Source organism: Aspergillus fumigatus, chromosome 2, assembly GCF_000002655.1.
Source record: "Aspergillus fumigatus Af293 chromosome 2, whole genome shotgun sequence".
NCBI classification, from domain to species: domain Eukaryota; kingdom Fungi; phylum Ascomycota; class Eurotiomycetes; order Eurotiales; family Aspergillaceae; genus Aspergillus; species Aspergillus fumigatus.
This window is the reverse complement of record NC_007195.1, coordinates 4,082,146-4,104,340: the sequence shown is the minus strand read 5'-3', so window position 1 is coordinate 4,104,340 and position 22,195 is coordinate 4,082,146. Positions and strand designations below refer to the sequence as shown.

General features: G+C 51.1%; 9 protein-coding genes across 9 annotated transcripts; 7 read left to right on the top strand and 2 right to left on the bottom strand.

Moving 5' to 3' along the window:
- Positions 1-78: 78 nt before the first annotated feature.
- AFUA_2G15550 (bifunctional molybdopterin adenylyltransferase MobB/molybdopterin molybdotransferase MoeA family protein) lies at positions 79-2,446 on the top strand (the record flags this gene model as incomplete). The annotated part of the gene is made up of 4 exons (XM_750797.2): positions 79-414; positions 468-508; positions 567-604; positions 657-2,446. Exons 1-4 carry the CDS (start codon positions 145-147, stop codon positions 2,444-2,446), a joined length of 2,139 nt encoding a protein of 712 aa, XP_755890.1. The 5' UTR covers positions 79-144.
- Positions 2,447-2,649: 203 nt separating this feature from the next.
- Positions 2,650-6,303, bottom strand: AFUA_2G15540 (DDHD family phospholipase; the record flags this gene model as incomplete). The annotated part of the gene is made up of 4 exons (XM_750796.2): positions 4,715-6,303; positions 3,362-4,658; positions 3,162-3,299; positions 2,650-3,107 (listed from the first exon to the last, which is right to left on the bottom strand). The coding sequence occupies exons 1-4, from the start codon at positions 5,792-5,794 to the stop codon at positions 2,650-2,652; spliced, it is 2,973 nt and encodes a 990-aa protein (XP_755889.1). The 5' UTR covers positions 5,795-6,303.
- Positions 6,304-6,468: 165 nt separating this feature from the next.
- On the bottom strand, positions 6,469-7,845 carry AFUA_2G15530 (uncharacterized protein; the record flags this gene model as incomplete). The annotated part of the gene is made up of 3 exons (XM_750795.1): positions 6,469-7,104; positions 7,166-7,751; positions 7,802-7,845. The coding sequence occupies 3 exons, from the start codon at positions 7,843-7,845 to the stop codon at positions 6,469-6,471; spliced, it is 1,266 nt and encodes a 421-aa protein (XP_755888.1).
- Positions 7,846-9,760: 1,915 nt separating this feature from the next.
- Positions 9,761-12,438, top strand: AFUA_2G15520 (putative FAD monooxygenase). Its single transcript, XM_750794.2, has 2 exons — positions 9,761-10,861; positions 10,927-12,438. The coding sequence occupies exons 1-2, from the start codon at positions 10,211-10,213 to the stop codon at positions 12,172-12,174; spliced, it is 1,899 nt and encodes a 632-aa protein (XP_755887.1). The 5' UTR covers positions 9,761-10,210; the 3' UTR covers positions 12,175-12,438.
- A 27-nt stretch (positions 12,439-12,465) lies between these two features.
- Positions 12,466-13,688, top strand: AFUA_2G15510 (CXXC motif containing zinc binding protein). The gene is made up of 5 exons (XM_750793.3): positions 12,466-12,602; positions 12,728-12,842; positions 12,896-12,961; positions 13,134-13,256; positions 13,312-13,688. Exons 1-5 carry the CDS (start codon positions 12,568-12,570, stop codon positions 13,453-13,455), a joined length of 483 nt encoding a protein of 160 aa, XP_755886.2. The 5' UTR covers positions 12,466-12,567; the 3' UTR covers positions 13,456-13,688.
- A 340-nt stretch (positions 13,689-14,028) lies between these two features.
- Positions 14,029-14,534, top strand: AFUA_2G15500 (small nuclear ribonucleoprotein F; the record flags this gene model as incomplete). Its single annotated transcript, XM_750792.2, has 4 exons — positions 14,029-14,034; positions 14,113-14,150; positions 14,248-14,403; positions 14,468-14,534. 4 exons carry the CDS (start codon positions 14,029-14,031, stop codon positions 14,532-14,534), a joined length of 267 nt encoding a protein of 88 aa, XP_755885.2.
- A 1,056-nt stretch (positions 14,535-15,590) lies between these two features.
- On the top strand, positions 15,591-17,279 carry AFUA_2G15490 (TPR domain protein; the record flags this gene model as incomplete). The annotated part of the gene is made up of 1 exon (XM_750791.1): positions 15,591-17,279. The coding sequence occupies one exon, from the start codon at positions 15,591-15,593 to the stop codon at positions 17,277-17,279; it is 1,689 nt and encodes a 562-aa protein (XP_755884.1).
- Positions 17,280-17,830: 551 nt separating this feature from the next.
- AFUA_2G15480 (uncharacterized protein) lies at positions 17,831-19,930 on the top strand. The gene has a single exon (XM_750790.2). The coding sequence runs from the start codon at positions 18,325-18,327 to the stop codon at positions 19,807-19,809; it is 1,485 nt and encodes a 494-aa protein (XP_755883.2). The 5' UTR covers positions 17,831-18,324; the 3' UTR covers positions 19,810-19,930.
- Positions 19,931-20,263: 333 nt separating this feature from the next.
- On the top strand, positions 20,264-22,092 carry AFUA_2G15470 (putative neutral amino acid permease; the record flags this gene model as incomplete). Its single annotated transcript, XM_750788.2, has 9 exons — positions 20,264-20,432; positions 20,543-20,615; positions 20,676-21,007; positions 21,060-21,203; positions 21,254-21,468; positions 21,520-21,717; positions 21,771-21,798; positions 21,850-21,965; positions 22,009-22,092. 9 exons carry the CDS (start codon positions 20,264-20,266, stop codon positions 22,090-22,092), a joined length of 1,359 nt encoding a protein of 452 aa, XP_755881.2.
- Between the last annotated feature and the right edge of the window lie 103 nt (positions 22,093-22,195).

The following is a 22,195-nucleotide window of genomic DNA, read 5'->3' as shown; positions in this document are numbered from 1 at the left end:
ACTGTGAAACCGCTCCCCGCTATCTGAAGCTTTGTGATATATCTCCGATCCCGCTTATCGAGCTACCTTCCTTAAGAGCGTAACGGATCCCCGCACCTCCAAGAAACTATGAACTAGTCACGCATTGCAGCGTTTACACCAAAGATGGCCGACGGCAAACTCAGGGCTGCAATCCTGGTTGTTTCAGATACTGCTTCTCAGGACCCATTCACTGACAAGGTCGGCGATACTCTGACCGCTTCATTTACAGCCGAGGGGTCCAACAGCTGGGACCCTCCTGTCATCAGGATCGTGCCAGATAATGTGCTAGATATCCAACGGACAATCTGCAACTGGACAGACGGTCCAAATTGGTTTAATCTGGTTTTGATCAGCGGTGGCACTGGTTTTGCTGTCAAGGACAATACTCCCGAGGTCTGTTATGCTGCCTTTGGGGGACCCAAGCGACAAACTGATAACTTGTATAGGCTGTGTCACCTCTCATCCATCGCCATGCGCCTGGCCTTGTGTAAGCCGACTGCCAAAGTTACTTATTAAGGTTTACGGATACTAACTGCATGGTTCAGACACGGCATGCTTGCCACCTCCCTTAAGGTGACACCGTGTAAGGCTGGAACAATCATTTTACTCAGTGCAACAGCTGACCATTCCTTCAGTTGCAATGATGTCTCGGCCTGTTGCAGGTGTCAGAAACAAGTCGCTCTTGATTACCTTACCAGGTTCACCGAAAGGAGCCAAAGAGAATCTGGAGGCTATCATTAAGCTCCTACCGCATGCCTGTGCTCAAGCGGCTGGAGCAAACTCCAGAGCTCTCCATGCAGGTGGGGTAAAGAAGCTAGAGGCCGACGCTGGTATTGCTTCTCAAAGCCAAAGCTCAGGGAGCAAAGTACAATCGCATGATCAACACCACCACCACCATCACCACAACCACGGGCATTCTCATGGCCACGGACACGTAGTCCCAAGGGCGCATACATCACCTTCACAACGGCCTCAGTCTAACGATCCGAATGCAGGACCGAACCGCCGGTATCGCTCGTCTCCTTACCCCATGCTGTCAGTCGACGACGCTCTCAAACTGATCAGCCAATACACGCCTGAGCCGGCCGTCATTGAGGTTCCCGTGACACCTTCTCTTGTTGGCTCTGTTATCGCTGAAGATGTCTACGCCGGAGAGGCAGTACCAGCTTACCGCGCCAGTATTGTTGATGGATATGCCGTTATTGCACCGGACTCGCCAACGGCGGAGTATAGTACCAGGGGAATCTTCCCAGTGGCCTCCATCACCCACGCGAATCCAGGAGGGACGCTGTCGCCCCTTGAACCGGGAACCGTTGCGAGAATAACCACTGGCGCACCCCTCCCACCCAACGCGAACGCAGTCGTGATGGTAGAGGACACCGTCCTCGTGTCCTCCACACCAGACGGTCAAGAAGAGGCCACCATCGAAATCCTCACAGGCGACATCAAACCTCTCGAGAACGTGCGTGAACCAGGCAGTGACGTCGCCCTAGGCTCCAAAATTCTTTCCAGAGGCGACCTCATCACATCTGTCGGGGGCGAGATCGGGCTCCTCGCAGCAACAGGAACCAAGACTGTCAAGGTATACAAGAAGCCCTGCGTGGGCGTCCTCAGCACCGGCGACGAGCTAGTCGAACACAACGACCCAAGCAAGCTCATCGGCGGTCAGATCCGTGACTCCAACCGCCCCTCGCTCCTCTCCTGCCTGTCCTCATGGGGATTCCCCACAGTGGACTTGGGAATCGCGCGCGACACACCACCCACGGAACTAGAAAACGCTCTCCGCGACGCCCTCCGCGGCGTAGGGCGCGCAAATACCAGCGTCGACGTGATCGTCACCACAGGCGGCGTCTCAATGGGCGAGCTGGACCTGCTCAAGCCCACCATCGAGCGTTCGCTCGGCGGCACTATCCACTTCGGCCGCGTCTCAATGAAGCCGGGGAAGCCGACGACGTTCGCCACGATCCCGTTCAAGCCCTCGTCGACACCGACTGGCTCCACGCAACAGGAGCGCGAGTCGAAGCTCATCTTCTCGCTGCCGGGGAACCCCGCTTCAGCGCTGGTGACGCTAAATCTGTTCGTGCTTCCGTCCCTGCACAAGATGATGGGAATGGGGCAGAGACAGACTGCGCCGGGAGTAACTCCTGCTCTGGGGCTGCCTCTTGTGTCCGTCACGCTAGCGCATCCGTTTCCGCTTGATCCTAAGCGCACAGAGTACCATCGTGCCATTGTCACTGCCTCACGCTCTGATGGCCGGCTGTATGCCACGAGTACCGGACTTGAAGGTGTTGGCCAGCGGAGCTCAAGAGTAGGGAGTCTTGCGAGTGCGAATGCGCTGTTGGTGCTTCAGCCCGGAAGTGGAAAGGTGGACAAGGGTACTCTAGTGGAGGCTTTGCTGCTTGGAAATGTGGTGTCGGAGGCGTAGACCGGGGTGACACGTATGCTATGAACGTGTACAGTAGTCTCGTGGCTGGGTTACAATGATACTCGAAATGACAACAATTAAGATCACATTTCCTCAGCACCTCCAGAAGAGAATATCTCGTTGTAATCCGCCAATACGTAGGTATCTCCGGAGAGGAAGCCCCCAACGCCAATGCTAGTCATGCTATTGTTATCTCTAATCTATCAACCTTTGTGTATCTTCCATCCCTTTTTCTTCTCAGCCCTGAATGCAGGCAATGTCGATTCCCTTCCCTGCTTGCGGGCTATTTCTATGACGATAAAGCGAACAAAATCTGATAGGATCCAGTAACTGCTATGCGCACTCAGCATGTTCAGATATTGAATGTTCAGTGGCCCACCACCACCGGAGATGAAATAGTCTATTTGGCCGTTATCGTTAAGGAGTAACATGCGTTTTTCTGCAATCTCCTCGCGTGTGAAATCATGTGTCTCCATTTCCACGTTAGAAGGGAGCTTGGTAAGAGTGGCAGGACGAATAGGCGCGGGAACAGTAGACGTGCTCCAGCGAAAGACACTGCCGAAGGATTCCCAGAAGGAGGATGAAGTGCCCGGGATAGAAGCGACCTTTAAAGAATTGGCAAGGTCAACGTCCACTGCGGCATTGAGACGATATGCGATTGCTGATGGAGTCAATCATTATATTCGATTCAAATGGCAAATGAGGAGGGACCTACGGTCTGTAGTATGCATGATGTTGTAGAGATTATCAACGGCCAAACAACCATAGGTGTCTGCCTCGCCCGCCACACCACGGAGTCGATCTTCGCCTTCGTAGCCGGGCTTATCCCTGCCTCGCCGTGGCAAAAGGTTCGCTGTAGAGTTTATCAGCAGGTGTTCGGTAGAACAACCTGGGTAATGTATAGATCCAACATACCTTTATTCAATAGTAAGAAAAAGCCGACAGGACTACCACAGAGGAAAAGATTCTTCGTGTCAAACTCGAAAATATCACTGCGGACGCTCGTCGTTGCGAAATCAATGTCGGGTAGCTTGGTCGGCTGATGACTGAGGATATCTATAGCCATGGCGCTTCCTAAAGAGTGTGCAATCAGGTGCACACGACCGTGTTTCTGGAACCCGGGATTGTTCTTGCACCACAGTCGAAATACTCTATTCGCTTCTTTGACAACTGCTTGAATCATCTTCGGCTTGTGATGTGACAAGTAGTAGGGAATGTCGAGCATGACATCACTGATCAATGACCTGACGGCCGGAATGGTCTCTGGCGTGATGTCGTTCAGCGAGTAGTGATTTGCACTTGGATCATCAGAAATCTCAGACTCGAGGCTTCCATCCGCCAGGGATAGAGTCGATCGCCAATTGACGGGTAGGGCCATGATCCCGCCATGGTCCCGGCGCACATGATGCCAGACCGGCTCGTTGTTCAGCTCCATGTTAATATTCCTTCGGAAGGCATTGATTGCATGCGTAAAATGGAAGCTCTCCATACGCTCCGATAGCTTCTGACCTATGCCGTGGATGACCAACACCAAGTCCGTCGGAGTAGGTCGCGATCCTTCCATTGCACAGGCATAGCAGACTTGTCTACCATCCGTCCTGGACATTGCTCGCGACTGGATTCGGAGGTAATTTCTTACATCTACAGGGCTGGGTTTAGATGGATGTAGCTGTTCCCATGAGCGACGGCTGAAGCCACGAACCACGGGTATTCCAATGTGTCGACCCTTGCGAATCGAACTGAGAGGTCGCCTCCCTCTTGAAACTGAAGGAAGCAAGCTGGGTCTGAGAATTTGAGCATTCCTACCATCGACATATATGACACTGGAATTCAAGAAGGGCTTGGCGGCTTCAGTATGTGCAGTCGTCCCACCAGCAGCTCGATTTTCCTCAAACGTTGGCGAGTCAGAATCCGAACCCGCACTTCTTAGCTGAGCACTAGATCCAGGGCGTGAAGTAGGTGTGCTGTTGGATTTCGTCTCGGGTTTCGGCCACAGTTTGTGAACGATTTTCATTTCCGCGTCGGCTCCGTTCTCAACACAGCTGTTGAGTTCATCCTGCCATGTGTCTGTCCAGGGTTTTAGATAAATGTATCCATCCTCAAGCTTGTTGGCGAGCTCTGTCTCTACTGGAAGCATTGTGTTCTTGTAAAACCAAGTAGCACGCAGAACATTCGATTCATCATGAAGAGGACTCCAGTATATGGGTTTCATCTATAGGAGAATCAGCGCGTCTAGATCTTGAATTCAGCTATCGAGGGAAATACCACCTTTAGATTCGGTAATTCCACCAGGTGAAGTCGGGAAACACCGACGGGAACCTTCAACTGAGAAGTGTCGTCCTGATCAACTGCCCCAGCTTCCATTATAGGTCCTTCTGACGAGTTATCTTGATCAAAACTGTTCCTCAGGTCTGAGGGCTTGGTCGCAGTATGATTTGACCCAACGTGATAGGGTTCAGCCTGGATGTTCGAGCTTCCACCCTTTGAGGAGACAGACTCAACCGAGCGACCTAGCGGGCTTTGTGACTGAGCAATAGGAGCTCTAGCAAACGGCGAGCCGCTAATGCTCGCATCATGAGATGATGTACCCGGTAGAATTCCACTTGCGAATCCCCCCATTGATGGATTTTCGCTCTCTGAGGATGTACCTGCAGCGCGTTTTGCAGCATGAGGCTGACCGCTTAAGGAGAGTTCCCTTTTCCTCAGGTTGTGATTGTCCGACCCATCGTCTTGTGCCGAGCCAAATTGCGATCTGCCCCATGAGACACGGTCACCCGCACCACCGACTCCGTCATTGGATTCTCCTCTGCTACTGTGTATTCGTTGGTCATTGGTAGACGAAGAATGGCCATTAGGCGGACTCTTATCAATTCCAGTGAGGCTTCCATCTCGACGGCTGCCTGTATGTTTGCTCTGCTCCGTGTCACTAGTCGATTCCTTCCCAGGTACAGCTATACCTGCATTTCTCAGAATACTTGAAGACTTTTTTGACCCGGCCGCCTTTTCCTTCATTGTTTGTCGAAGATGCCGCCACGCTTCCTCGAGTGCTATGTTGTCCTTGACAGAGAATGGCTGCGGTGGTGCCCGTTCATTCTTCGCATTTTGACCGCTGGATGGCGGAGGCAGTGCGCTTAAGGGATCATCGATCGGTAGAGACGAGGTGTAGAAAAACTGTGCTCGAACTTTCGGCGGTTCAGATAGAGAATACCATGTGGAATGGTCGGGATCATCGTCGGCCAGTAGACAAGTCGGCCCGTAAGTGTGAAGAGGACCAGCCATCATGTGAGATGTTTTGGACAGGAATTTTGGTGAAGAGAAGGTGGACGCGAGCCGAAAGGACCTAAGCATTCATCAGAGAAAGAATCTGCGTGCTCTGGAGTTGGAGAATGTTGGTTGATATTCCAATGCCATAGCATCAAAGCCGACAGTGTCAATTTCCCATTGGCTGGCGTCGTGTAAACAAGGAAGGGGACTGTGTCCAAGGAGAGCCTCAAGGGAGCTTAACGTTTGGCAGCAACCGGGAAATTGTCATGATAGGTGACAGATATCATTACAACATATTCTCGGGCAGATACAGCAACGATAGAACCGCCTGCTGCGAAAGTATGGAAAGCAGTAGATGAATCTGTGCGAGGTCATTTGCTTGTGATCCTACGCGGCAGCCTATGACGTCGGCCACGTGCTTGGGCAATTTCTTGGGCATTGGCAAAAACACACGAGGAGACCGCACACAGTTTCTTGGAGATAAAGATGAAGAGAACCTATCGATTTGGATATGAATTGAGGGAGAGGTTAGATAAAATTTTTCTGTCAGATTGAATCAACTTTCTCAGTGCTTCGCTATAAGAGGGTATCAAAGAAAAGCAAGACCACGCTAAACAGAGCCTAGTAACATAACAACATGGGTGTCGGGAAAGAAGAGAAAAGCACAAATAAATTTGCGAAGACCACGGAGAAGAACTGTTGATGTTGTCCAGCCCATAACTCCACTGGTACGCAATTTCAGTTAGTGCATGAGCCGACTACTTTCTGTGGGTCCGTTGCTGGAGCCGAGAAGTTGCTGGAGCCGAGAAGTTGCTGTTGCTTCGCTCAAGATCATAGTTCATCTGCCGTCGTTGTCTCATCAAGGCTAATGTGCTCATTTGAAGCTCTTCGAAAGCAAGTAAGGTAGCATCGTGCGCACCGAGCATCTCGAGGAGCTTGTGGATGTCGTGCATGTGTTTCCGAATGGCACTGTCGGGGGCGCAGAAGGTGCGGACACTCATCTCCTTCACCACTGCTTTCCAGTTGTGAAGGTTGGAGTGGAGAAGGATGGGGTTGGTTGAGCTCTCTCCGTCGAAGCTCAGCGTTCGGATGTTAGACAAGATCAGTCGACGCTGAGTGGCCTGATCGAACTGAAACTCGACGACCTGAGGTCTATTCTTGGAGCCCCAGAAGTTGGTAACTCTTTTGATTGATTCCTCTGAGATACGGCCGGCTTCGTATTGTCGAACGAGGAATGTGTTTGCAGTCACGCAGATCATAACCTCCACCTCCGAGTACAATCTGGCCTGTGTAGGGGGGTCCAGAGAGATGGGCACTGCCGACTCAGGTACGATTCTTGGCCGGCGTGGTGCACCAGCGAATGCCTTTGGGTAAGCCTTTGCCATATCTTCAGCCTATAGACTGTATTAGCGACACTGTAAATGATAGGATCAGGAAGTTACTGTGAGCACTTACAATCTCTCCCACATGGTGCTTGATCTTCTTTCCAAGATCTCGGAAGATCTTCGACTTTTGTCTCTTGAGCGGCACAGTGTTGGAGTCGTCGGCTTGGCCGAGCCAGCCATTTGTTCCGAAAAGCTTTTTGTGCGAGGATCTCACTTGTTGGGTCGTATCGCTGAAGTGATGACGATCAATCGGATGGAAATCACACATCTCCAATGCTTCGTTCACAGGAGACAGAGAATGGTTGCTGTACCCTTCAATCACAAAAGTGGCCTGCTGACTTGTGGGAATATCCTCGTCATAGACCCTAACAGATGGCTTGCGCTGAGTCCCTTTATGAAGAGGGACATCGAGCATTGCGGAAAAGTGGAGACCAGCAGAAGGCTCGGCGCAGTGCAGTGAAGGAGAAGATGAGATATCAAGAGGAGACGGTGGTGCAACGGTGCTAGCGTGCACTGATTGGAAAGAAGGGGATCTGGACGAAGGATCCAGAGAAGAGAGGGTGGTGACCGTGGTATCAGGAGTGGTATTCCAGAATTCCCTGTACTTTTCATAAAAGGGATTGAGCTTGGCAATATCCTCATATGAGAGATGGATACTTCGCACGATTAGCACATATGCGTTTTCCAATGGACATGGAGATCATACTCAGGGCTCAGCATGATGGGAACTTCGTAGGTTTCGTCACTCATGGTGATGAAGCGGTATGAACGATGGGATCGAACTGACGACGTAGTACTACTCGGCAGCAGAGGCAAGATGATGAACGTGCAGAGGGATCACAGGAGAAGACAGATGCGAAGACTTGATAGAATTTCAAAAGAAGATGCATAGCGGAGAAGAAGGTGTAGGGGACTGATATAGCCTCGTGGTAGTCGGCATCGTATTGTCTATTGATATGGTCATTATTTTATATAGCTGGATACAATGCTATTGTCAGTGCAATAGCTCTATTCAAGTCAATCTGTTCAGACAAAAATTGCTAATCGTCCTCGCCCTGTTCAGGAAACCCTGAGGTGAATGGGAATGGATTCGCAACAATAGCATTATGTCCATTACCTAAATAGCGTTAGGAATGCTTATTCGGAGAATTGGTTATAGTCTGATTGTTAGAATTTTCTTCTTCTTTTTTCTCTTTATTGAAATCCAGCAATTTCTCTCGGCAATAGATCAATTCTATTGCCCCAGTTTTTGCTGGACAATCATCGCCCAGAATTCAACAATCAACAGGAACACATCATAGAACAGAAAATACACTCAAAAAGCTACCAGGTCTCGAGGACTAGTGTATTCCATTTCATTCTCGCTTATTGCTAGAACATGACCGTGCCTAGGTAGTTATTGAGTGGCGTATAGAAAACCTTTGTGGGCAATATTTCGAGACCCACGATGGCACCACAAAGTAAGAGATGACTCCTGACTACTTGTCTCAGTATTTGCGGACAATAGCTATCCAGTCCAATAAATTTATGTGTCATTACATAGACTTAGTGTGTGGGAAAGAGTCATTCTGCCCTTCTGTCTTTAGGTAGGAATGAACTCAGGAACCACAGTTATCACCAACGAGCACAAATTGCCAAATGACACTTCCTGTATATCCAGCAAATACCAGTCAATGCAAAGCCTTAACTTGCAAAGTAGGTACTTGTCTTGTGATTCATAATCCTGTAACACCCTGAACGGCAGGGTGATGTCTGCGGTTCATTCTGCTCTTTCAGCAAAAGTGAGTCCGAAGTGAGCTTTGACTGATTATACAGTGCACAACTTGCTTTGAATGCATTATACGAGTAAGTATTCTTGCCTTCAATAATCACAGGAGACCCCAAAATGCGACAATTGGTAAGGAGGATGATGCAGAGATCTAACAACTGCCACTCGATTAGCCGCGATTATATCCAGTAAGCGGAACTACATGCGGTAGGATGTCTCTCAAAACGCAGAATACTCCGGGAAGCCGAAATCCAATGCCTGGAAAATGGACACTACTGGAAAATACGGCTACAAAGCCGCTAAATGTATGTTAGCACTCCATATCGCACACCGAAGAGAGATAGGCAGTCTTTGGGACTGTTCCCTCACAAACTGCGGGATTACAATGGGGATACCAAAATTGAGGGTGAATATCAGCTTATGAGTCTATATCCGGTCGATTTGATGCATGGTAATAGAGACAGCGTCTCAAGGACGTCCATGAAGGTTGCCGGTTCCCATAGCGGCATCTTGGAATGACACGAAATGTTCCTCAAGGCGACGTAGACTTCTGCACCGGAAATCCTCCTGAGCATTACTCCATAGGCCAACAGACTATGAAAAAGACCAATCGGATCCAAGATCCTCAGAAGGGTAGATATCCATCAAGGCTCCAGTGGCTCATATGTCGTACCTAAAGTACCTAATGGCAATACAGTCGGGATTGCCATGGAGCCAATTAGAGACATGGTAAACGCCCAGAAGTCCCGGGCGATGCTGCCGAGGGGTGCGAGTCACGTGAAACCCTCCACTTGCCGACCTTCTAGCCGCAGTAAGGGTTAGAGACTCGGAATGGACCACGGCATTCCTCCATTAGTCACCCCTTCGAACCACTCACCATCTGCCTTCCGGCCTCCCCGCAGGCCCAGCTCCCATCCACCGCCCGCACATCCCGCAATCTCCAATTATAGGGAGTCCCTCTAGTTCGATTGCTGGGCCAAATTTGCCTGTGCGTTGCAGCTTAGGGTCGCTTATGACATCTGAGCCACATCTGTTGCTTGCTCTCTACCATCCAGCCGAATTTGAATGCCGTTGTGGTCCTCCGTTGCTTTCCAGCCTGACACCATTCACCCGCTCCCTCACCTGCCTCGAATTATATATGAGCGCCTACTACCCTGTTGAAAATGGCTTATTGTATCTCTCTGTGTCTTTTTCATCTCACCTACTTAGATCCAAGGTTGCTTTTGTACAGGTGATGCTGTGTTATTGAGTATTCCTATACACACACTCCTTGGATTGGACATTGGCGGACCCTCAGCAGCCTCCCGCATTTTCACCAGTTTAGAGAATTCAAGTCAATCGACCAAGATGACACACAATCAGGAAAAGTATGACATCGTCATCGTGGGCGCCGGCCCTGTTGGTATTCTGCTGTCTCTCTGCATGTCTCGCTGGGGCTACAAAGTGAAGCACATTGACAACCGACCGGTGCCTACCGCAACTGGCCGCGCCGATGGTATTCAGCCTCGTTCAACGGAGATACTTCGGAACCTGGGCCTGAAGCGTCAGATCATGGCTTACAAGCCAGCTAAGGTGTACGATGTCGCTTTCTGGGATCCTCTTCCCGAGGGCAAGGGTATCCACCGCACCGGAAGCTGGCCTAGCTGCCCTCGGTTCATCGACACAAGATACCCTTTCACTACCCTCGTCCACCAGGGCAAGATCGAGAGAGTCTTTATTGACGAAATCGAGAAGGCTGGCACGAGAATTGAGAGGCCCTGGACAATCATCGGGTTCAAGAACGATGGCGCGGACAAGAACTATCCCGTCCAAGTGTCGCTCAAGAGCATCGATACAAACGTCATTGAGACTGTTCGTACCAAGTACCTCTTCAGCGGTGAGGGCGCTCGCAGTTTTGTCAGAGAACAGCTCGGCATCAAGATCCACCATAAGGATCCCATCTCTTATGTCTGGGGTGTCATGGACGGCGTCGTGAGAACAAACTTCCCTGATATTGAGGTAAGAATGGACGCCTTCATTCAACAAGGGAAATTGGCCTCGTATACTGATTCGTTTTACAATAGACCAAGTGCACCATTCATTCAGATGCTGGCTCCATCATGGTTATCCCGCGTGAGGACAACATGGTCCGCCTCTACGTCCAGATCGCCTCTTCCTCAGACCCCGACTTCAATCCAAGAAAGACCGCCACTGCGGAGGAAGTCCAGGAGGCGGCAAAGAAGATTCTCAAGCCATACACTTTGGAGTGGGACCGCGTCGAGTGGTACTCTGTTTACCCCATTGGTCAGGGTATCTCTGAGAGGTATACACTGGACGAGCGCATCTTCATGGGAGGAGATGCCTGCCACACGCACAGTCCTAAGGCTGGTCAAGGTATGAACACAGCCTTCCACGATGCACTCAACCTGGCCTGGAAGCTCCACGCCGTCGAATCCGGATTGGCCGACCGTTCCATTTTGAGCACGTACGAGAGCGAGCGCAAGGACATTGCTGAAAGGCTGCTGGCTTTCGACAACAAATATGCCGCCCTATTCTCCACGCGTCGCCCAACGGCTGGTGAGGTCGGATCCGCGAGCCACACCCAGGCCGTCGCTGGTGGTGAGGAGGATGAGTTCGTCAAGACATTCAAGTCTTCCTGCGAATTCACCTCCGGATACGGCGTTGCTTACAAGCCCAATGTTTTTAACTGGAGTCCAAGCCATCCCGCTCAGTCGCCTCTGTTCGACATCCCTGGCATTAAGCTGACTCCTGGCCGCGCCTTCACTCCCACCACTGTGACCCGTTTAGCGGATGCCAACTTTGTGCACCTCGAGCAGGAAATCCCTGCAAATGGGGCATTCCGCATCTTCATCTTTGCCGGTAAACAGGCAAACACCAAGAAAGCGATCACCGACTTTGGAGCCAACCTTGAAAAGGAGCGGTCATTCCTGTCTTCTTACCGCCGTATTGATGAGATCTCCTTTTTTGAGCGCCATCTGCCCCACTCCAAGCTGTTCTCTATCTGCCTGATCTACGCTGCTCAGAAGAATGAGGTTGATGTGGAGGCTATCCCTCAGATCCTCCGCGATTACCACCACCACATCTACGCCGACGACATTCCAGACGTGCGCGTGCCTCTCGCCAAGTTTGCCGCCCATGAGAAGCTTGGCTTCGACCCCGAAAAGGGAGGTGTTGTAGTCACTCGTCCCGACAGCCACGTTGCCTGCACTGTGCAATTGGTGGAGGGCAGCGGCACTGTTGATGCTCTCAACGCATACTTCAACTCTTTCTCCACAAAACCCCTTGGCCAGGACCAGCAAAGCCGTCTATAAGTGGATTTATGTAGTTGCAATCCTGTGTATCTTTGATTTTGTGTCCACTGCCTTTTTTTTCCCTTTCGATCTGACGATTCATTCCGGACGAACGATGACGACTTGCATTACTGGCGTTGATATCCACGTAATCTGCTTTTTTCTGTTCACCTTTGATTAGAAGATAGTCAAAATAGAACATTCAGCAAGATATGAGAATTCCAGCAGTGGTGTATGTGGGCGGTCAAACGTATCAGTACCAAGGCAGTGGACCGAAGACCATGGAATTTCTAGTACTCCATCACCTTCACCAATCACCCCGCACAGCACATACCCACCTAAAGACTTCTACATCGCATTTCTCCCTCGCTAGGACCTGTTTAAAAAGGGCTGATAAGTCTCAAACCAATCAAAATGCTTTCGCTTCTCCTCTCTGCTGAGCTTACAGGGTAAGATAACACAAGCGAGTCATATATTTATCCTCCAAACTTCCCTCGGGTCGCCTCTCTCTATATCAGCTTCCCCGCACGCCTCAATCATGGGATTCATGATAGTAGCTCATCACTCAATGTAGGGTCACCGACCTTCGGCCAAAGGACACGGAGCAAGAACCACACTTTTACACCTTCAAGGTACAATGCACTTCCTGCCGCGAGGTGCATCCAAACTGGGTCAGCTTCAATCGCTTTGTAAGTTTCCTTACAAACAGTGGTGAGCGCTGTACTAACAGCTACTGATGCAGGAACAACACGAGATTCCTGGAAGTCGGGGCGAGGCCAACTTTGTGTGGAAATGCAAGCTTTGCCAGGTTAGTGTTTCCTAGCTATGATGTGCTCTGCTGGGCGTGCTACTTAGAGCCATCTCGTCTGTTCTTGTGGTCGGTTCTACGAGACCGTTCTACGAGACCCAAGGAGATAACGAGATGGGGGATGTAGGCAAGCTTTTTATAAGGCTATTCGCTGACCATGCTTTAAAACCAGAAAACCCATTCTGCTTCGATCGTCAACGGTCCGCATGCCTATGAGGGGGATGAGAAGGGCAAGGGCAGCAAAGTGATCGAGATCGACTGTCGTGGACTGGAGTTTACGGAGTTCAAGCCTGATGTGAGTGTATTCTCGATCCTCAAGCCAGGCTAGATTTCTGACGATGGATGCGCAGGGAGAATGGGAGGCAAAAGGCATTGATTCATCCACGCCTTTCACTGGTATAGATTTGTCCGAGGGAGAATGGTATGATTATGACGAGAAAGCCGGGGAGGAGGTCTCCATCAAGGAAATCAAGTGGGAGGTAGGAAGAGGTTGAGATGTAGTAGCCGACGGTTTCACGACTGAGAGGAGTATTTCTGTAGCATTCTATGTCAGTATTTCCAGCTCATTTGTAGCTTGATTTCCTCCGTTTGTCACGTCGTATGTGAGCTTTTTATGCTGAATGCTGCGGCGGGCGCATTGCTCTCATTTGAAAATTCTTCCTGACTATCGCAGGAGAAAGATGGATCTGTTAGACGAGGTAGAATCAATTCAATTTCACTCATCGGATTGTTTTTTCCCTTTTCGACTACTTTGTTAAATGAGATGTTCTCAAGGCGGTGATGCAACGCGACAAGTGATTGGCCAAGAGCCGTGTCCAGCAGCATCACATTTTCGCGGTCTGGGAACCTTCAACGGTCGATTGGGCGTACTGCGGTAGCTCCGACCACTTTTCACCTCGACACGCGACCGGTCCAAGCACTTTGGACTGCGGATAATTCGTTCTTTTCAGCTGGTCAATCAAGACTCATTACACACTATACATATTGTCCCCCTTTTTGGAAAGGTCTTTCTGTCGTACATCTCGGATTCCTGGTGAATCAATCACAAGGCGCTTTACATTACCACCATGAGTGTTCGTTGCTCCTCCATTCGTCCATCTACTTCAGATTTGAGGAATATTGTTATTGACATGTGTTGACGCACCTTGCAGTTCCAACCAGTCAACCCTCGGCCCTTTCTGCAAGCTCGGTACAGCTTTCCAACTTACTCTGTTCCCCTCCGATTGCGCTTTTATCTCTATCCAGTTCGAATGAATAAACAGATCTTTTCTAATACAGCGTCTTAGGGTCGGCACCGAGCTCATCATCCGTCTCAAGTGGGGCCAGACAGAGTACAAGGGCAAGCTGGAAAGCATCGATTCGTACATGAATGTCCTTCTGAGGGACACGGAGGAGTTCATCGATGGAAAGAACACGGGTACACTTGGTCTTGTGCTAATTCGGTATGTTTCGGATTGCGGCGTCCCAATCACTTTCGCTGAACATGTCCTAACTGATACGAACCAGGTGTAACAACATTCTCTGGATGGGATCGGCAGACAGTGTTGAGATGACGGACTTGGGACTGCGATAGAGAGAGGAAGGTGTCAATGGACTTCATTCGGGGGATTTCATCTGAGGACGAGGATTCCTATACCTACGGAATCGCTCCTGACGAGGCAAATGTCGCAAAACGAGGATGGGCTATACACCAATTGATTAACAGGTTTACGACAAGCCTCGATCTCTTGTTTGTTCTCTGATCTCTCTGGTACAAGGCGTTTTTTACCACTGCTTTTAAATATGATTTGCAGATTAAGACTGGGCAGAGAACAAGAGATCTGAAAGTGTGGGGTATCAGACATGGGCTTGTTCTGGCCATTTCTTCCAGTTATGTATAGTAATACCGCCATATAGTCGTACGATGAATGCGAAGCCTCGGGATATCTCGCGACAGTAAGCAATCAATGGTGCTGTAGCTGCAGTCTGGCTGGTAACAGCCGGAAGTTCTACAGAGGATGATCTTGACCATCGCACCAACATGCACTCAACCAACACCGGATCAATATTCTCAACCTGAACTCCCCATGTGCACACAAGCTTCAGGTTTCCCAACGCTTCTTAGATGCGTAACACAGCCTGTGCTTCAACTATGCCTATTGACTTTGTTCACGGATCGCTTCTCCCACTGACACCTGGAGTACGGTAGCAGGTCTCGCATATAGATTCTTCAGTGCATCACGAGCTATAAAAGCGACACTCCCTCGACCTCTACGGTAACTCTACTCGACATTGCCGCATGCAATCTGTATTTTACATGACAAGATGTGTAAATGCGCAGTCGTTCTCAGAGTGTCCGAGAGGTCCGTTGACGATGTGAGAATACTCTTACAGCCAACTTCGTGATGAATACTCGAGCTATTGGATCAAACAGAAAAATGATATGGAACGATTCTGTCGGTATCCTGCCATGAAGACATGCAAGCGGAGAGCCGGCCAGAAAGTTGATATACCACTTGGATCATGAGATCCCGCTCGAGTTACCCCACTTCGTCACCAACTCGTTTATTAGACTCCATTTGAACATGTTCGCATTAATGAGAAGGTGCTTCATATTTGCACGGTAATGGGCACTTGACTCACATCACTCATGATGAGCCAACGACATGAATCTTCAGATAATACCTCCGACTCCTACTACAACCTCGGATCATATCACCGACCCGTGAGCACCGCTTATCCCCAAGCTCAGCTATGGTTCGACCGCGGGCTCATCTGGACATACGCCTTCAACCATGAGGAAGCGGGCCATTGTTTCCAGAAATCCATCGAGATTGACCCCAGGTGTGCCATGTCATACTGGGGCCTCGCTTACGCCCTCGGTCCAAACTACAACAAACCATGGGAGGTCTTCGATAAGCAGGAGCTCGAATCGACAGTCCAGCGCACTCGCAGGGCCGCAGAAGATGCCAAAGCAAATGCAAAACTAGCGTCGCCGGTAGAGGCCGCTCTGATCGACGCCCTGCAGTATCGGTATCCGCAAGACCGGCCGGCGGGGGACTGCTCATCATGGAACCAGGGCTACGCCGACGCCATGGAAGCGGTGTATAAACAGCACCCGGATGATCTAGACGTCGCGGTGCTGTATGCAGACGCCTTGATGAACCTTACGCCGTGGGCGCTCTGGGACATAAAGACTGGGCAACCCGCGCCGGACGCGCGCACGTTAGACATAAAAGCAGTTCTCGATCGTGCGCTGGCACAGAAGGGAGGACTCTCTCATCCGGGTCTGCTGCATTTGTATATCCATTTGATGGAGATGTCAGGGTCCCCGGAGAGCGCATTGACGGCCGCCGACCACCTCCGGGGCCTGGTACCTGACGCAGGGCACCTGAATCATATGCCCACGCATTTGGACATCCTCTGTGGCGATTATCGCCGAGCAGTGGCCTCCAACTCAGAAGCTATCCGGGCGGACGAGAAGTTTCTCGCTCGCGCAGGTCCCGTCAACTTCTACACCCTCTATCGATCTCATGATTATCATTTCCGGATCTACGCGGCCATGTTCGCCGGACAGTCGAGGGTAGCCTTGGACACTGCCGTGGAGCTGGAGGCCTCCATTCCCGAAGAACTTTTACGGATCGAGTCGCCGCCGATGGCAGACTGGCTCGAGGGGTTCCTCGCAGTGAAAGTGCACGTGCTTGTCCGATTCGGGCGCTGGGAGGATATCCTTGCTCTGGAGCTGCCACAGGACCAAGATCTCTACTGCGTGACTACGGCAATGATCCACTACGCCAAAGGCGTAGCATCTGCTGCGCTCGGACGAGTAGACGAGGCAGACCAGGAGCGGACAGAATTCCACAAAGCCTTCGACCGTGTCCCTCCCAGCCGGACGCTATTCAACAACACCTGCCGGGATATTCTGGCCATTGCGGAAGCCATGCTCGATGGGGAGATCGAATACCGCCGCGGGAATATCGACGCGGCCTTCAAGCACCTGCGACAGTCCATCGCGCTGGACGATGGCCTTCCCTACGACGAGCCGTGGGGCTGGATGCAGCCCACCCGGCATGCGTATGGTGCTCTCCTGCTCGAGCAGGGCCAAGTAGAGAAGGCTGCGGAAGTGTACGGTGCCGATCTGGGGATGGACGATACCCTCCCGCGGGCCCTGCAGCATCCGAACAACGTGTGGTCGTTACATGGGTATCATGAGTGTTTGACGAGGCTTGGGCGGTTGGCAGAAGCCCGGATCATCCAGCAGCAATTGAAACTCGCGGCCGCGACAGCAGACGTGCCGATTCGGTCTTCGTGCTTTTGCCGACTGGAGTGCTGCACATAGTCAAGCACACTGCGTTCTTCTTGTGGTGTAGTATCTGGCCATATCCCCCCTTCACTGAACAACGTGACGGTGAAACGGTGAATTGATTGACCAATTATCGTCACGGTGTAGATTCGCTCTGCCGATCACAGATATTGGCGTGTCTTAGTTATGATCGGCCGGACGATTTCTGAGCTGCTTCTTACCATGCAGAGTAGTCTACGGAGTAGTTAATCATCACCATCTTCAATCTGCAACCAGATTGCCGAATTTGCATTTACTCAACAAACAACCCCGGTTGCCGTCCTATAAATGACCATGGATCTGAAAGGTAGTTGCGCGATGCATACGGCGTCTTTCCATCAATACTCCATGTCCCTGGTAGTTTCTGAGTAATAAAGGTCCAGTGATCGCCAGATCAACCTAGCTACGTAGTGCTAAGAATAAAATAAATAAGTGCTGCAGATGCGGAAGATCCACAATCAATCCCAAAGAAGCAGGCTTGCCGAGGATGGACCTCGTTCTTTCACAGTCCGCCTAAACGAATTCATTGTGACTACGATGGAGCAGAGTATCATGCTTGTTTCTGCAATGTGAGGTTAATACAGGTAGGTACATAGTGAATCATCGCATCAACTGCCAGGATATAAAGGCTGCGCCGAATCTGCCTGCTTCGTCTGGAACTGATTCAGAATATCACTGAATAGTGTACCAGCTGAGGAGACAGTCAACTTCAGTCAAACTACTCCGTAGAATGCAAATATGATGATTTGGCATTAACAAACACTCCACGACACTCCACTATGCGGGAAAGAAAAGAAACAATGAATTTTGCCTCTTGATTTTCTTTTTTTGCCCAGATAATGTGGATCAAAAAATTCCTCCCGCAAGTCCACTGTTTTATCCCCATTGGCCACTTGCCCAGCGGAAACCTGAAAGATCAGTCACTGCTGCTGCTGTTCCCACTTCCCGAAGTGGTAATTCCAGAGAAGCTCCAGTCCACGGTGGATCAAAATTTCTGAAGCCTAGTCAAGAACTCGCCTCAGGGGATCGCATTTAAGGATGGATGTCTTTGTGTATTGGATCAAGGGCGTGTCATTCACTGGTAAATACTTGCAACATGCCACCCTCCCTCTCCAATGATATCCTACTGCTGATCGGGGAGTTCCTGGAGGATCACCAAGACCGCTATAATCTTCTCTTCGTGTGCCGTCATTTTCATGGCTTGTTCCGTCGACTCGTGTACCGCTATGCTGCGCTGAAGGACTGCAGCCAGACGCGCTCGTTTCTGAGTGCCGCATTGCGACATCCTGAGCTGGCTCGGGCAGTTCGCGCTTTGGATTTGAGTGGTTGGCGAACGCATTCTGAGGCTTATGAAGGTACCAGCGTGACTGTAGATGAGATGGAAGTGTTTCGCAATTGGGCTCAAGAAATCAGCCACTCGGACGAGGAGTACATCCAGTGGGAGCAAGATCTGCAGCAAGATGTCGCAGAGGCCTGGATGGCCCTTCTCCTGCCGCTGGTGAGGAACGTCCAGCAGCTGCGGTTGGTATATCCCAAGGAGAACAAGTATCTCGACCGCATGATGCAGCGGGCCGTCCAGCGAGAGAAGCCGTTCGACACACAGCCTGCCTTCCGTGCTCTGCGCCAAGTCTCCTTGGGTCACCTGGACGACACGCTTGACAGCAAGGGCACCTACGCCCCGTCTCAGGTACTTCCATTTTTCCAGCTACCATCAATGCGCGCCGTCGCAGTCGATTCGGTGGTTGAATCGACCTCTGCGGATGAGCAGCCGCAACCAGAGCAAGAGCAAGAGCAAGAGCAAGAGCCATCGCCCACCTCGTCGGTATCTGAAATCGTCTTAAACTCCAGCAGCGGCGCCAACGGCATGACGAGCATTGTCGCCGCTTGCTCCGCCATTCGGTCGTTCAAATACCAACACTCAGACGACCATCTGCTCGCCGAAGGCTACCAGCCCGCTGCCTTCTACCGCTCGCTGTCTGCCAGCAAACACACCCTGCACACACTCTGGCTGGACAGCTGCGGGGTGCATCTCCCCTTCACCATGACGGGGGCTAACGAAACGCACGAGGAGTGGTTTGGGTCGCTGGCCGATTTCAAGAGTCTGAAGGATGTGCGAATCCGGTTGCCGAACCTTTTGGATATCCGGTACCAGGCTGAGCCGTCGGTTCCTCTGACGGAGCTCTTGCCGGCTGGAGTGGAGTCGTTGTATGTGGAAGGATGCAAGGAGAATTCGTTGGCGATGTTGGTGAATCAGTTGAGGACGCTGCTCAGCGCGCGCCACAATGGCGGTGTTGACGGTGAAAGTGGACAGCCACCTCGCTTCAAGGACTTGAAAAAGCTGGAGATCGAGGGAATGTTCCACGATGAGGAGGACTATGATGATTCTGGATACGAGGGTTTTGCGGCTGGTGCGAAGGTCATCAAGCCGCGGGTTTATGAAATGGTGAGACCCTTGCGCCGGGATTGCGAATTCTCCGGGGTGGGCTTGTTCATTCGGGACCGTGTGTGCCCGGAGACCATGAAATGACTGATATGACATTGTGACTTGATGATACCCTGGCTTAGACATAGACGATAGAGATGTTTCCCATTCTTTGCGGTTACCACAAGACGAGCCATGATTGCCTCATCCAAACATGATTTCTGAATTTAGATCTATTGTAAGGAAGGATAAAACGAAGTCTTCCTGGTCGATTCCCACAAGGATGCTCTTTCGAACCTCGGTCAGATGTAGATGCAAGGGTCTATCGACATCCACGCAAGGAAGACCAATCCAGTGTAGAAGGCTCACCGGAGAGTCGTGATGTTTCATTTTGAGGTTCCTTCACAGCGGCCAAAGGAATGGTTGCACTGCATCTCGGGCTGATGTTACCTAGTTATCACTTTCACTTCTGGAGATATATAGCAAGACTGGAGGGTCATTGCCCTCACGGAAACAACATTGTCGGCATGGTAAACAGCCCAGAGGGGGTAACACCAAGATGTCACCCGATACTTCCGACCTCGACCTCGAAACGCGGCCGGCGGTATCCCTCAATCGAGGAGAGGAGTATAAAGAGCAACCTGAAACTCCTGACGAAGAGCCATTCGGAGATGAAGACGATGCAGAGGTCAGGTACCGAACGTTGGAGTGGTGGTTTGTCAGCCCCGGTTCAGCAGAAGGCCGACAGAGTCGATCTGACGCGGCATGTGAACAGGAGATGCGCGATAGGTTTGTAGCCTCTGTTGTCAGCTCTGCTCGAACTAACGCCGGTGGCTAGTCATGCTGGCTGGGGGCACATCGTTAGGCATCCTAACGCTTCCCTCGGCCGTGGCGACCCTGGGAATCGTCCCGTTGGTGCTCCGTCTCCCGCCCCTGGCCCTTGATCAGTGGCTAACTGTGAATTGACCAAGGGGCGTGATACTGATCGTCGGCATTGCTATCCTCACCGTTTACACCGGCTACGTAATGGGGCAATTCAAGCAACGGTATCCACATGTTCATAGCATTGCGGATGGGGGCGAGGTACTCTTTGGCTGGGTCGGACGTGAGATCCTTGGGGCGGGGCTGCTGCTCTGCCTGGTGTTTGTGATGGGAGGGCACATTCTCACCTTCACTGTCATGATGAACACACTGACCGACCATGGCACATGCAGTGTTGTTTTCGGGGTGGTGGGACTGCTGATTTCGCTTATATTGAGCTTGCCGCGGACGTTTAAGAGGATGTCATGGTTGTCAGTGATTTGTAAGATCTGTCGTATGAGCAGTGACGAGTTGACACTGAGTGATGACTGCAGCGTTTGCCAGTATCGTTGGGGCAGTCTTGGTCACAATGATCGCGCTTGGTGTCCAGCGGCCGCCGAATGTGAGGGTCGAAGTGACCAGGCCGACTAGTCTGTACAGAGCGTTTCTCGCAGTCACGGATATCGTGTTCGCTTATGGTAAGTCTCCATTGATTGACTGCAGCGGAATCATTGACCAACAACGGCAGCCGCCCATCCAGCCTTCTTTGGCTTCATTTCCGAGATGAAAACCCCCACCGACTGGCCGAAGACGCTGTGTTTTGTTGAAATCATCAACACGACCTTGTACACCGTCACTGGGGTTGTTATCTACCGGTTTGCTGGTCAACATGTTGCTTCGCCAGCACTGGGCTCGACCAGCCCGTTGATGGCCAAGGTTGCGTATGGAACTGCAATTCCCACGGTATGAACTTTAGGATGATAGCATCCGATCTACTGGAAGCTGACGTTGTAGATTGTGATTGCTGGGGTGATTAATGGCCACATCGCCTGCAAGTACATTTATGTCCGCGTGTTCCGGGGTACCGAGCATATGCACCGGCGCAGTCTGTTTGCGATAGGGACTTGGGTGGTAATCTCGGTGGTGCTGTGGACGGTAGCCTGGGTCATTGCCGAAGCGGTTCCTGAATTCAATAACCTGCTGAGCCTGATCGTAAGTTGCCATTTGCCCATGCCGGAGCGGTTTCAGGTCTAACGATACTACAGACGTCACTGTTCTGCAGTTGGTTCTCGTGTGCGTATCCTTTTGAGGACTGAGAGAGGAGAGGCCCTGCTAATTACTTAGATGGACTCTGTGGTGCCTTCTGGCTCTTCATCAACAAGGGTCTTTGGTTCTCGTCGCCGAGGAAAACATTCTTGACCATTGTCAATTTCACCCTGCTCGGGATGGGAGCATGTCTGGTAAGCAGTCTTCCTCTTCTTGCATCTCGTACTGATGGGTCAGTGTGGCCTTGGACTGTATGCGTCGGGCCGAGCAATCAGCGAAGAGTCCGCTGGTCGCATTTTCTCCTGCGCTAGTACTGCATAGGGGCTGGGGACATGGATGGAGATGGATTGTGTGGGCAATTGAAATGCAGTGATCAGATTGTTGTCTGTAGTTTAACATGACCCATACACCGAACCGGTGGAAA

Excerpts from the sequence above, each read along its gene's own strand:
- AFUA_2G15510 (XM_750793.3), top strand. The coding sequence starts at position 12,568 with ATGCTTTCGCTTCTCCTCTCTGCTGAGCTTACAGG. Across the intron at positions 12,603-12,727 it reads CTCTCTGCTGAGCTTACAGG|GGTCACCGACCTTCGGCCAA; the intron begins GTAAGATAACAC and ends CACTCAATGTAG. Across the intron at positions 12,843-12,895 it reads GGGTCAGCTTCAATCGCTTT|GAACAACACGAGATTCCTGG; the intron begins GTAAGTTTCCTT and ends CTACTGATGCAG.
- AFUA_2G15520 (XM_750794.2), top strand. The coding sequence starts at position 10,211 with ATGACACACAATCAGGAAAAGTATGACATCGTCATCGTGGGCGCCGGC. Across the intron at positions 10,862-10,926 it reads CAAACTTCCCTGATATTGAG|ACCAAGTGCACCATTCATTC; the intron begins GTAAGAATGGAC and ends GTTTTACAATAG.
- AFUA_2G15480 (XM_750790.2), top strand. The coding sequence starts at position 18,325 with ATGTCTTTGTGTATTGGATCAAGGGCGTGTCATTCACTGGTAAATACT.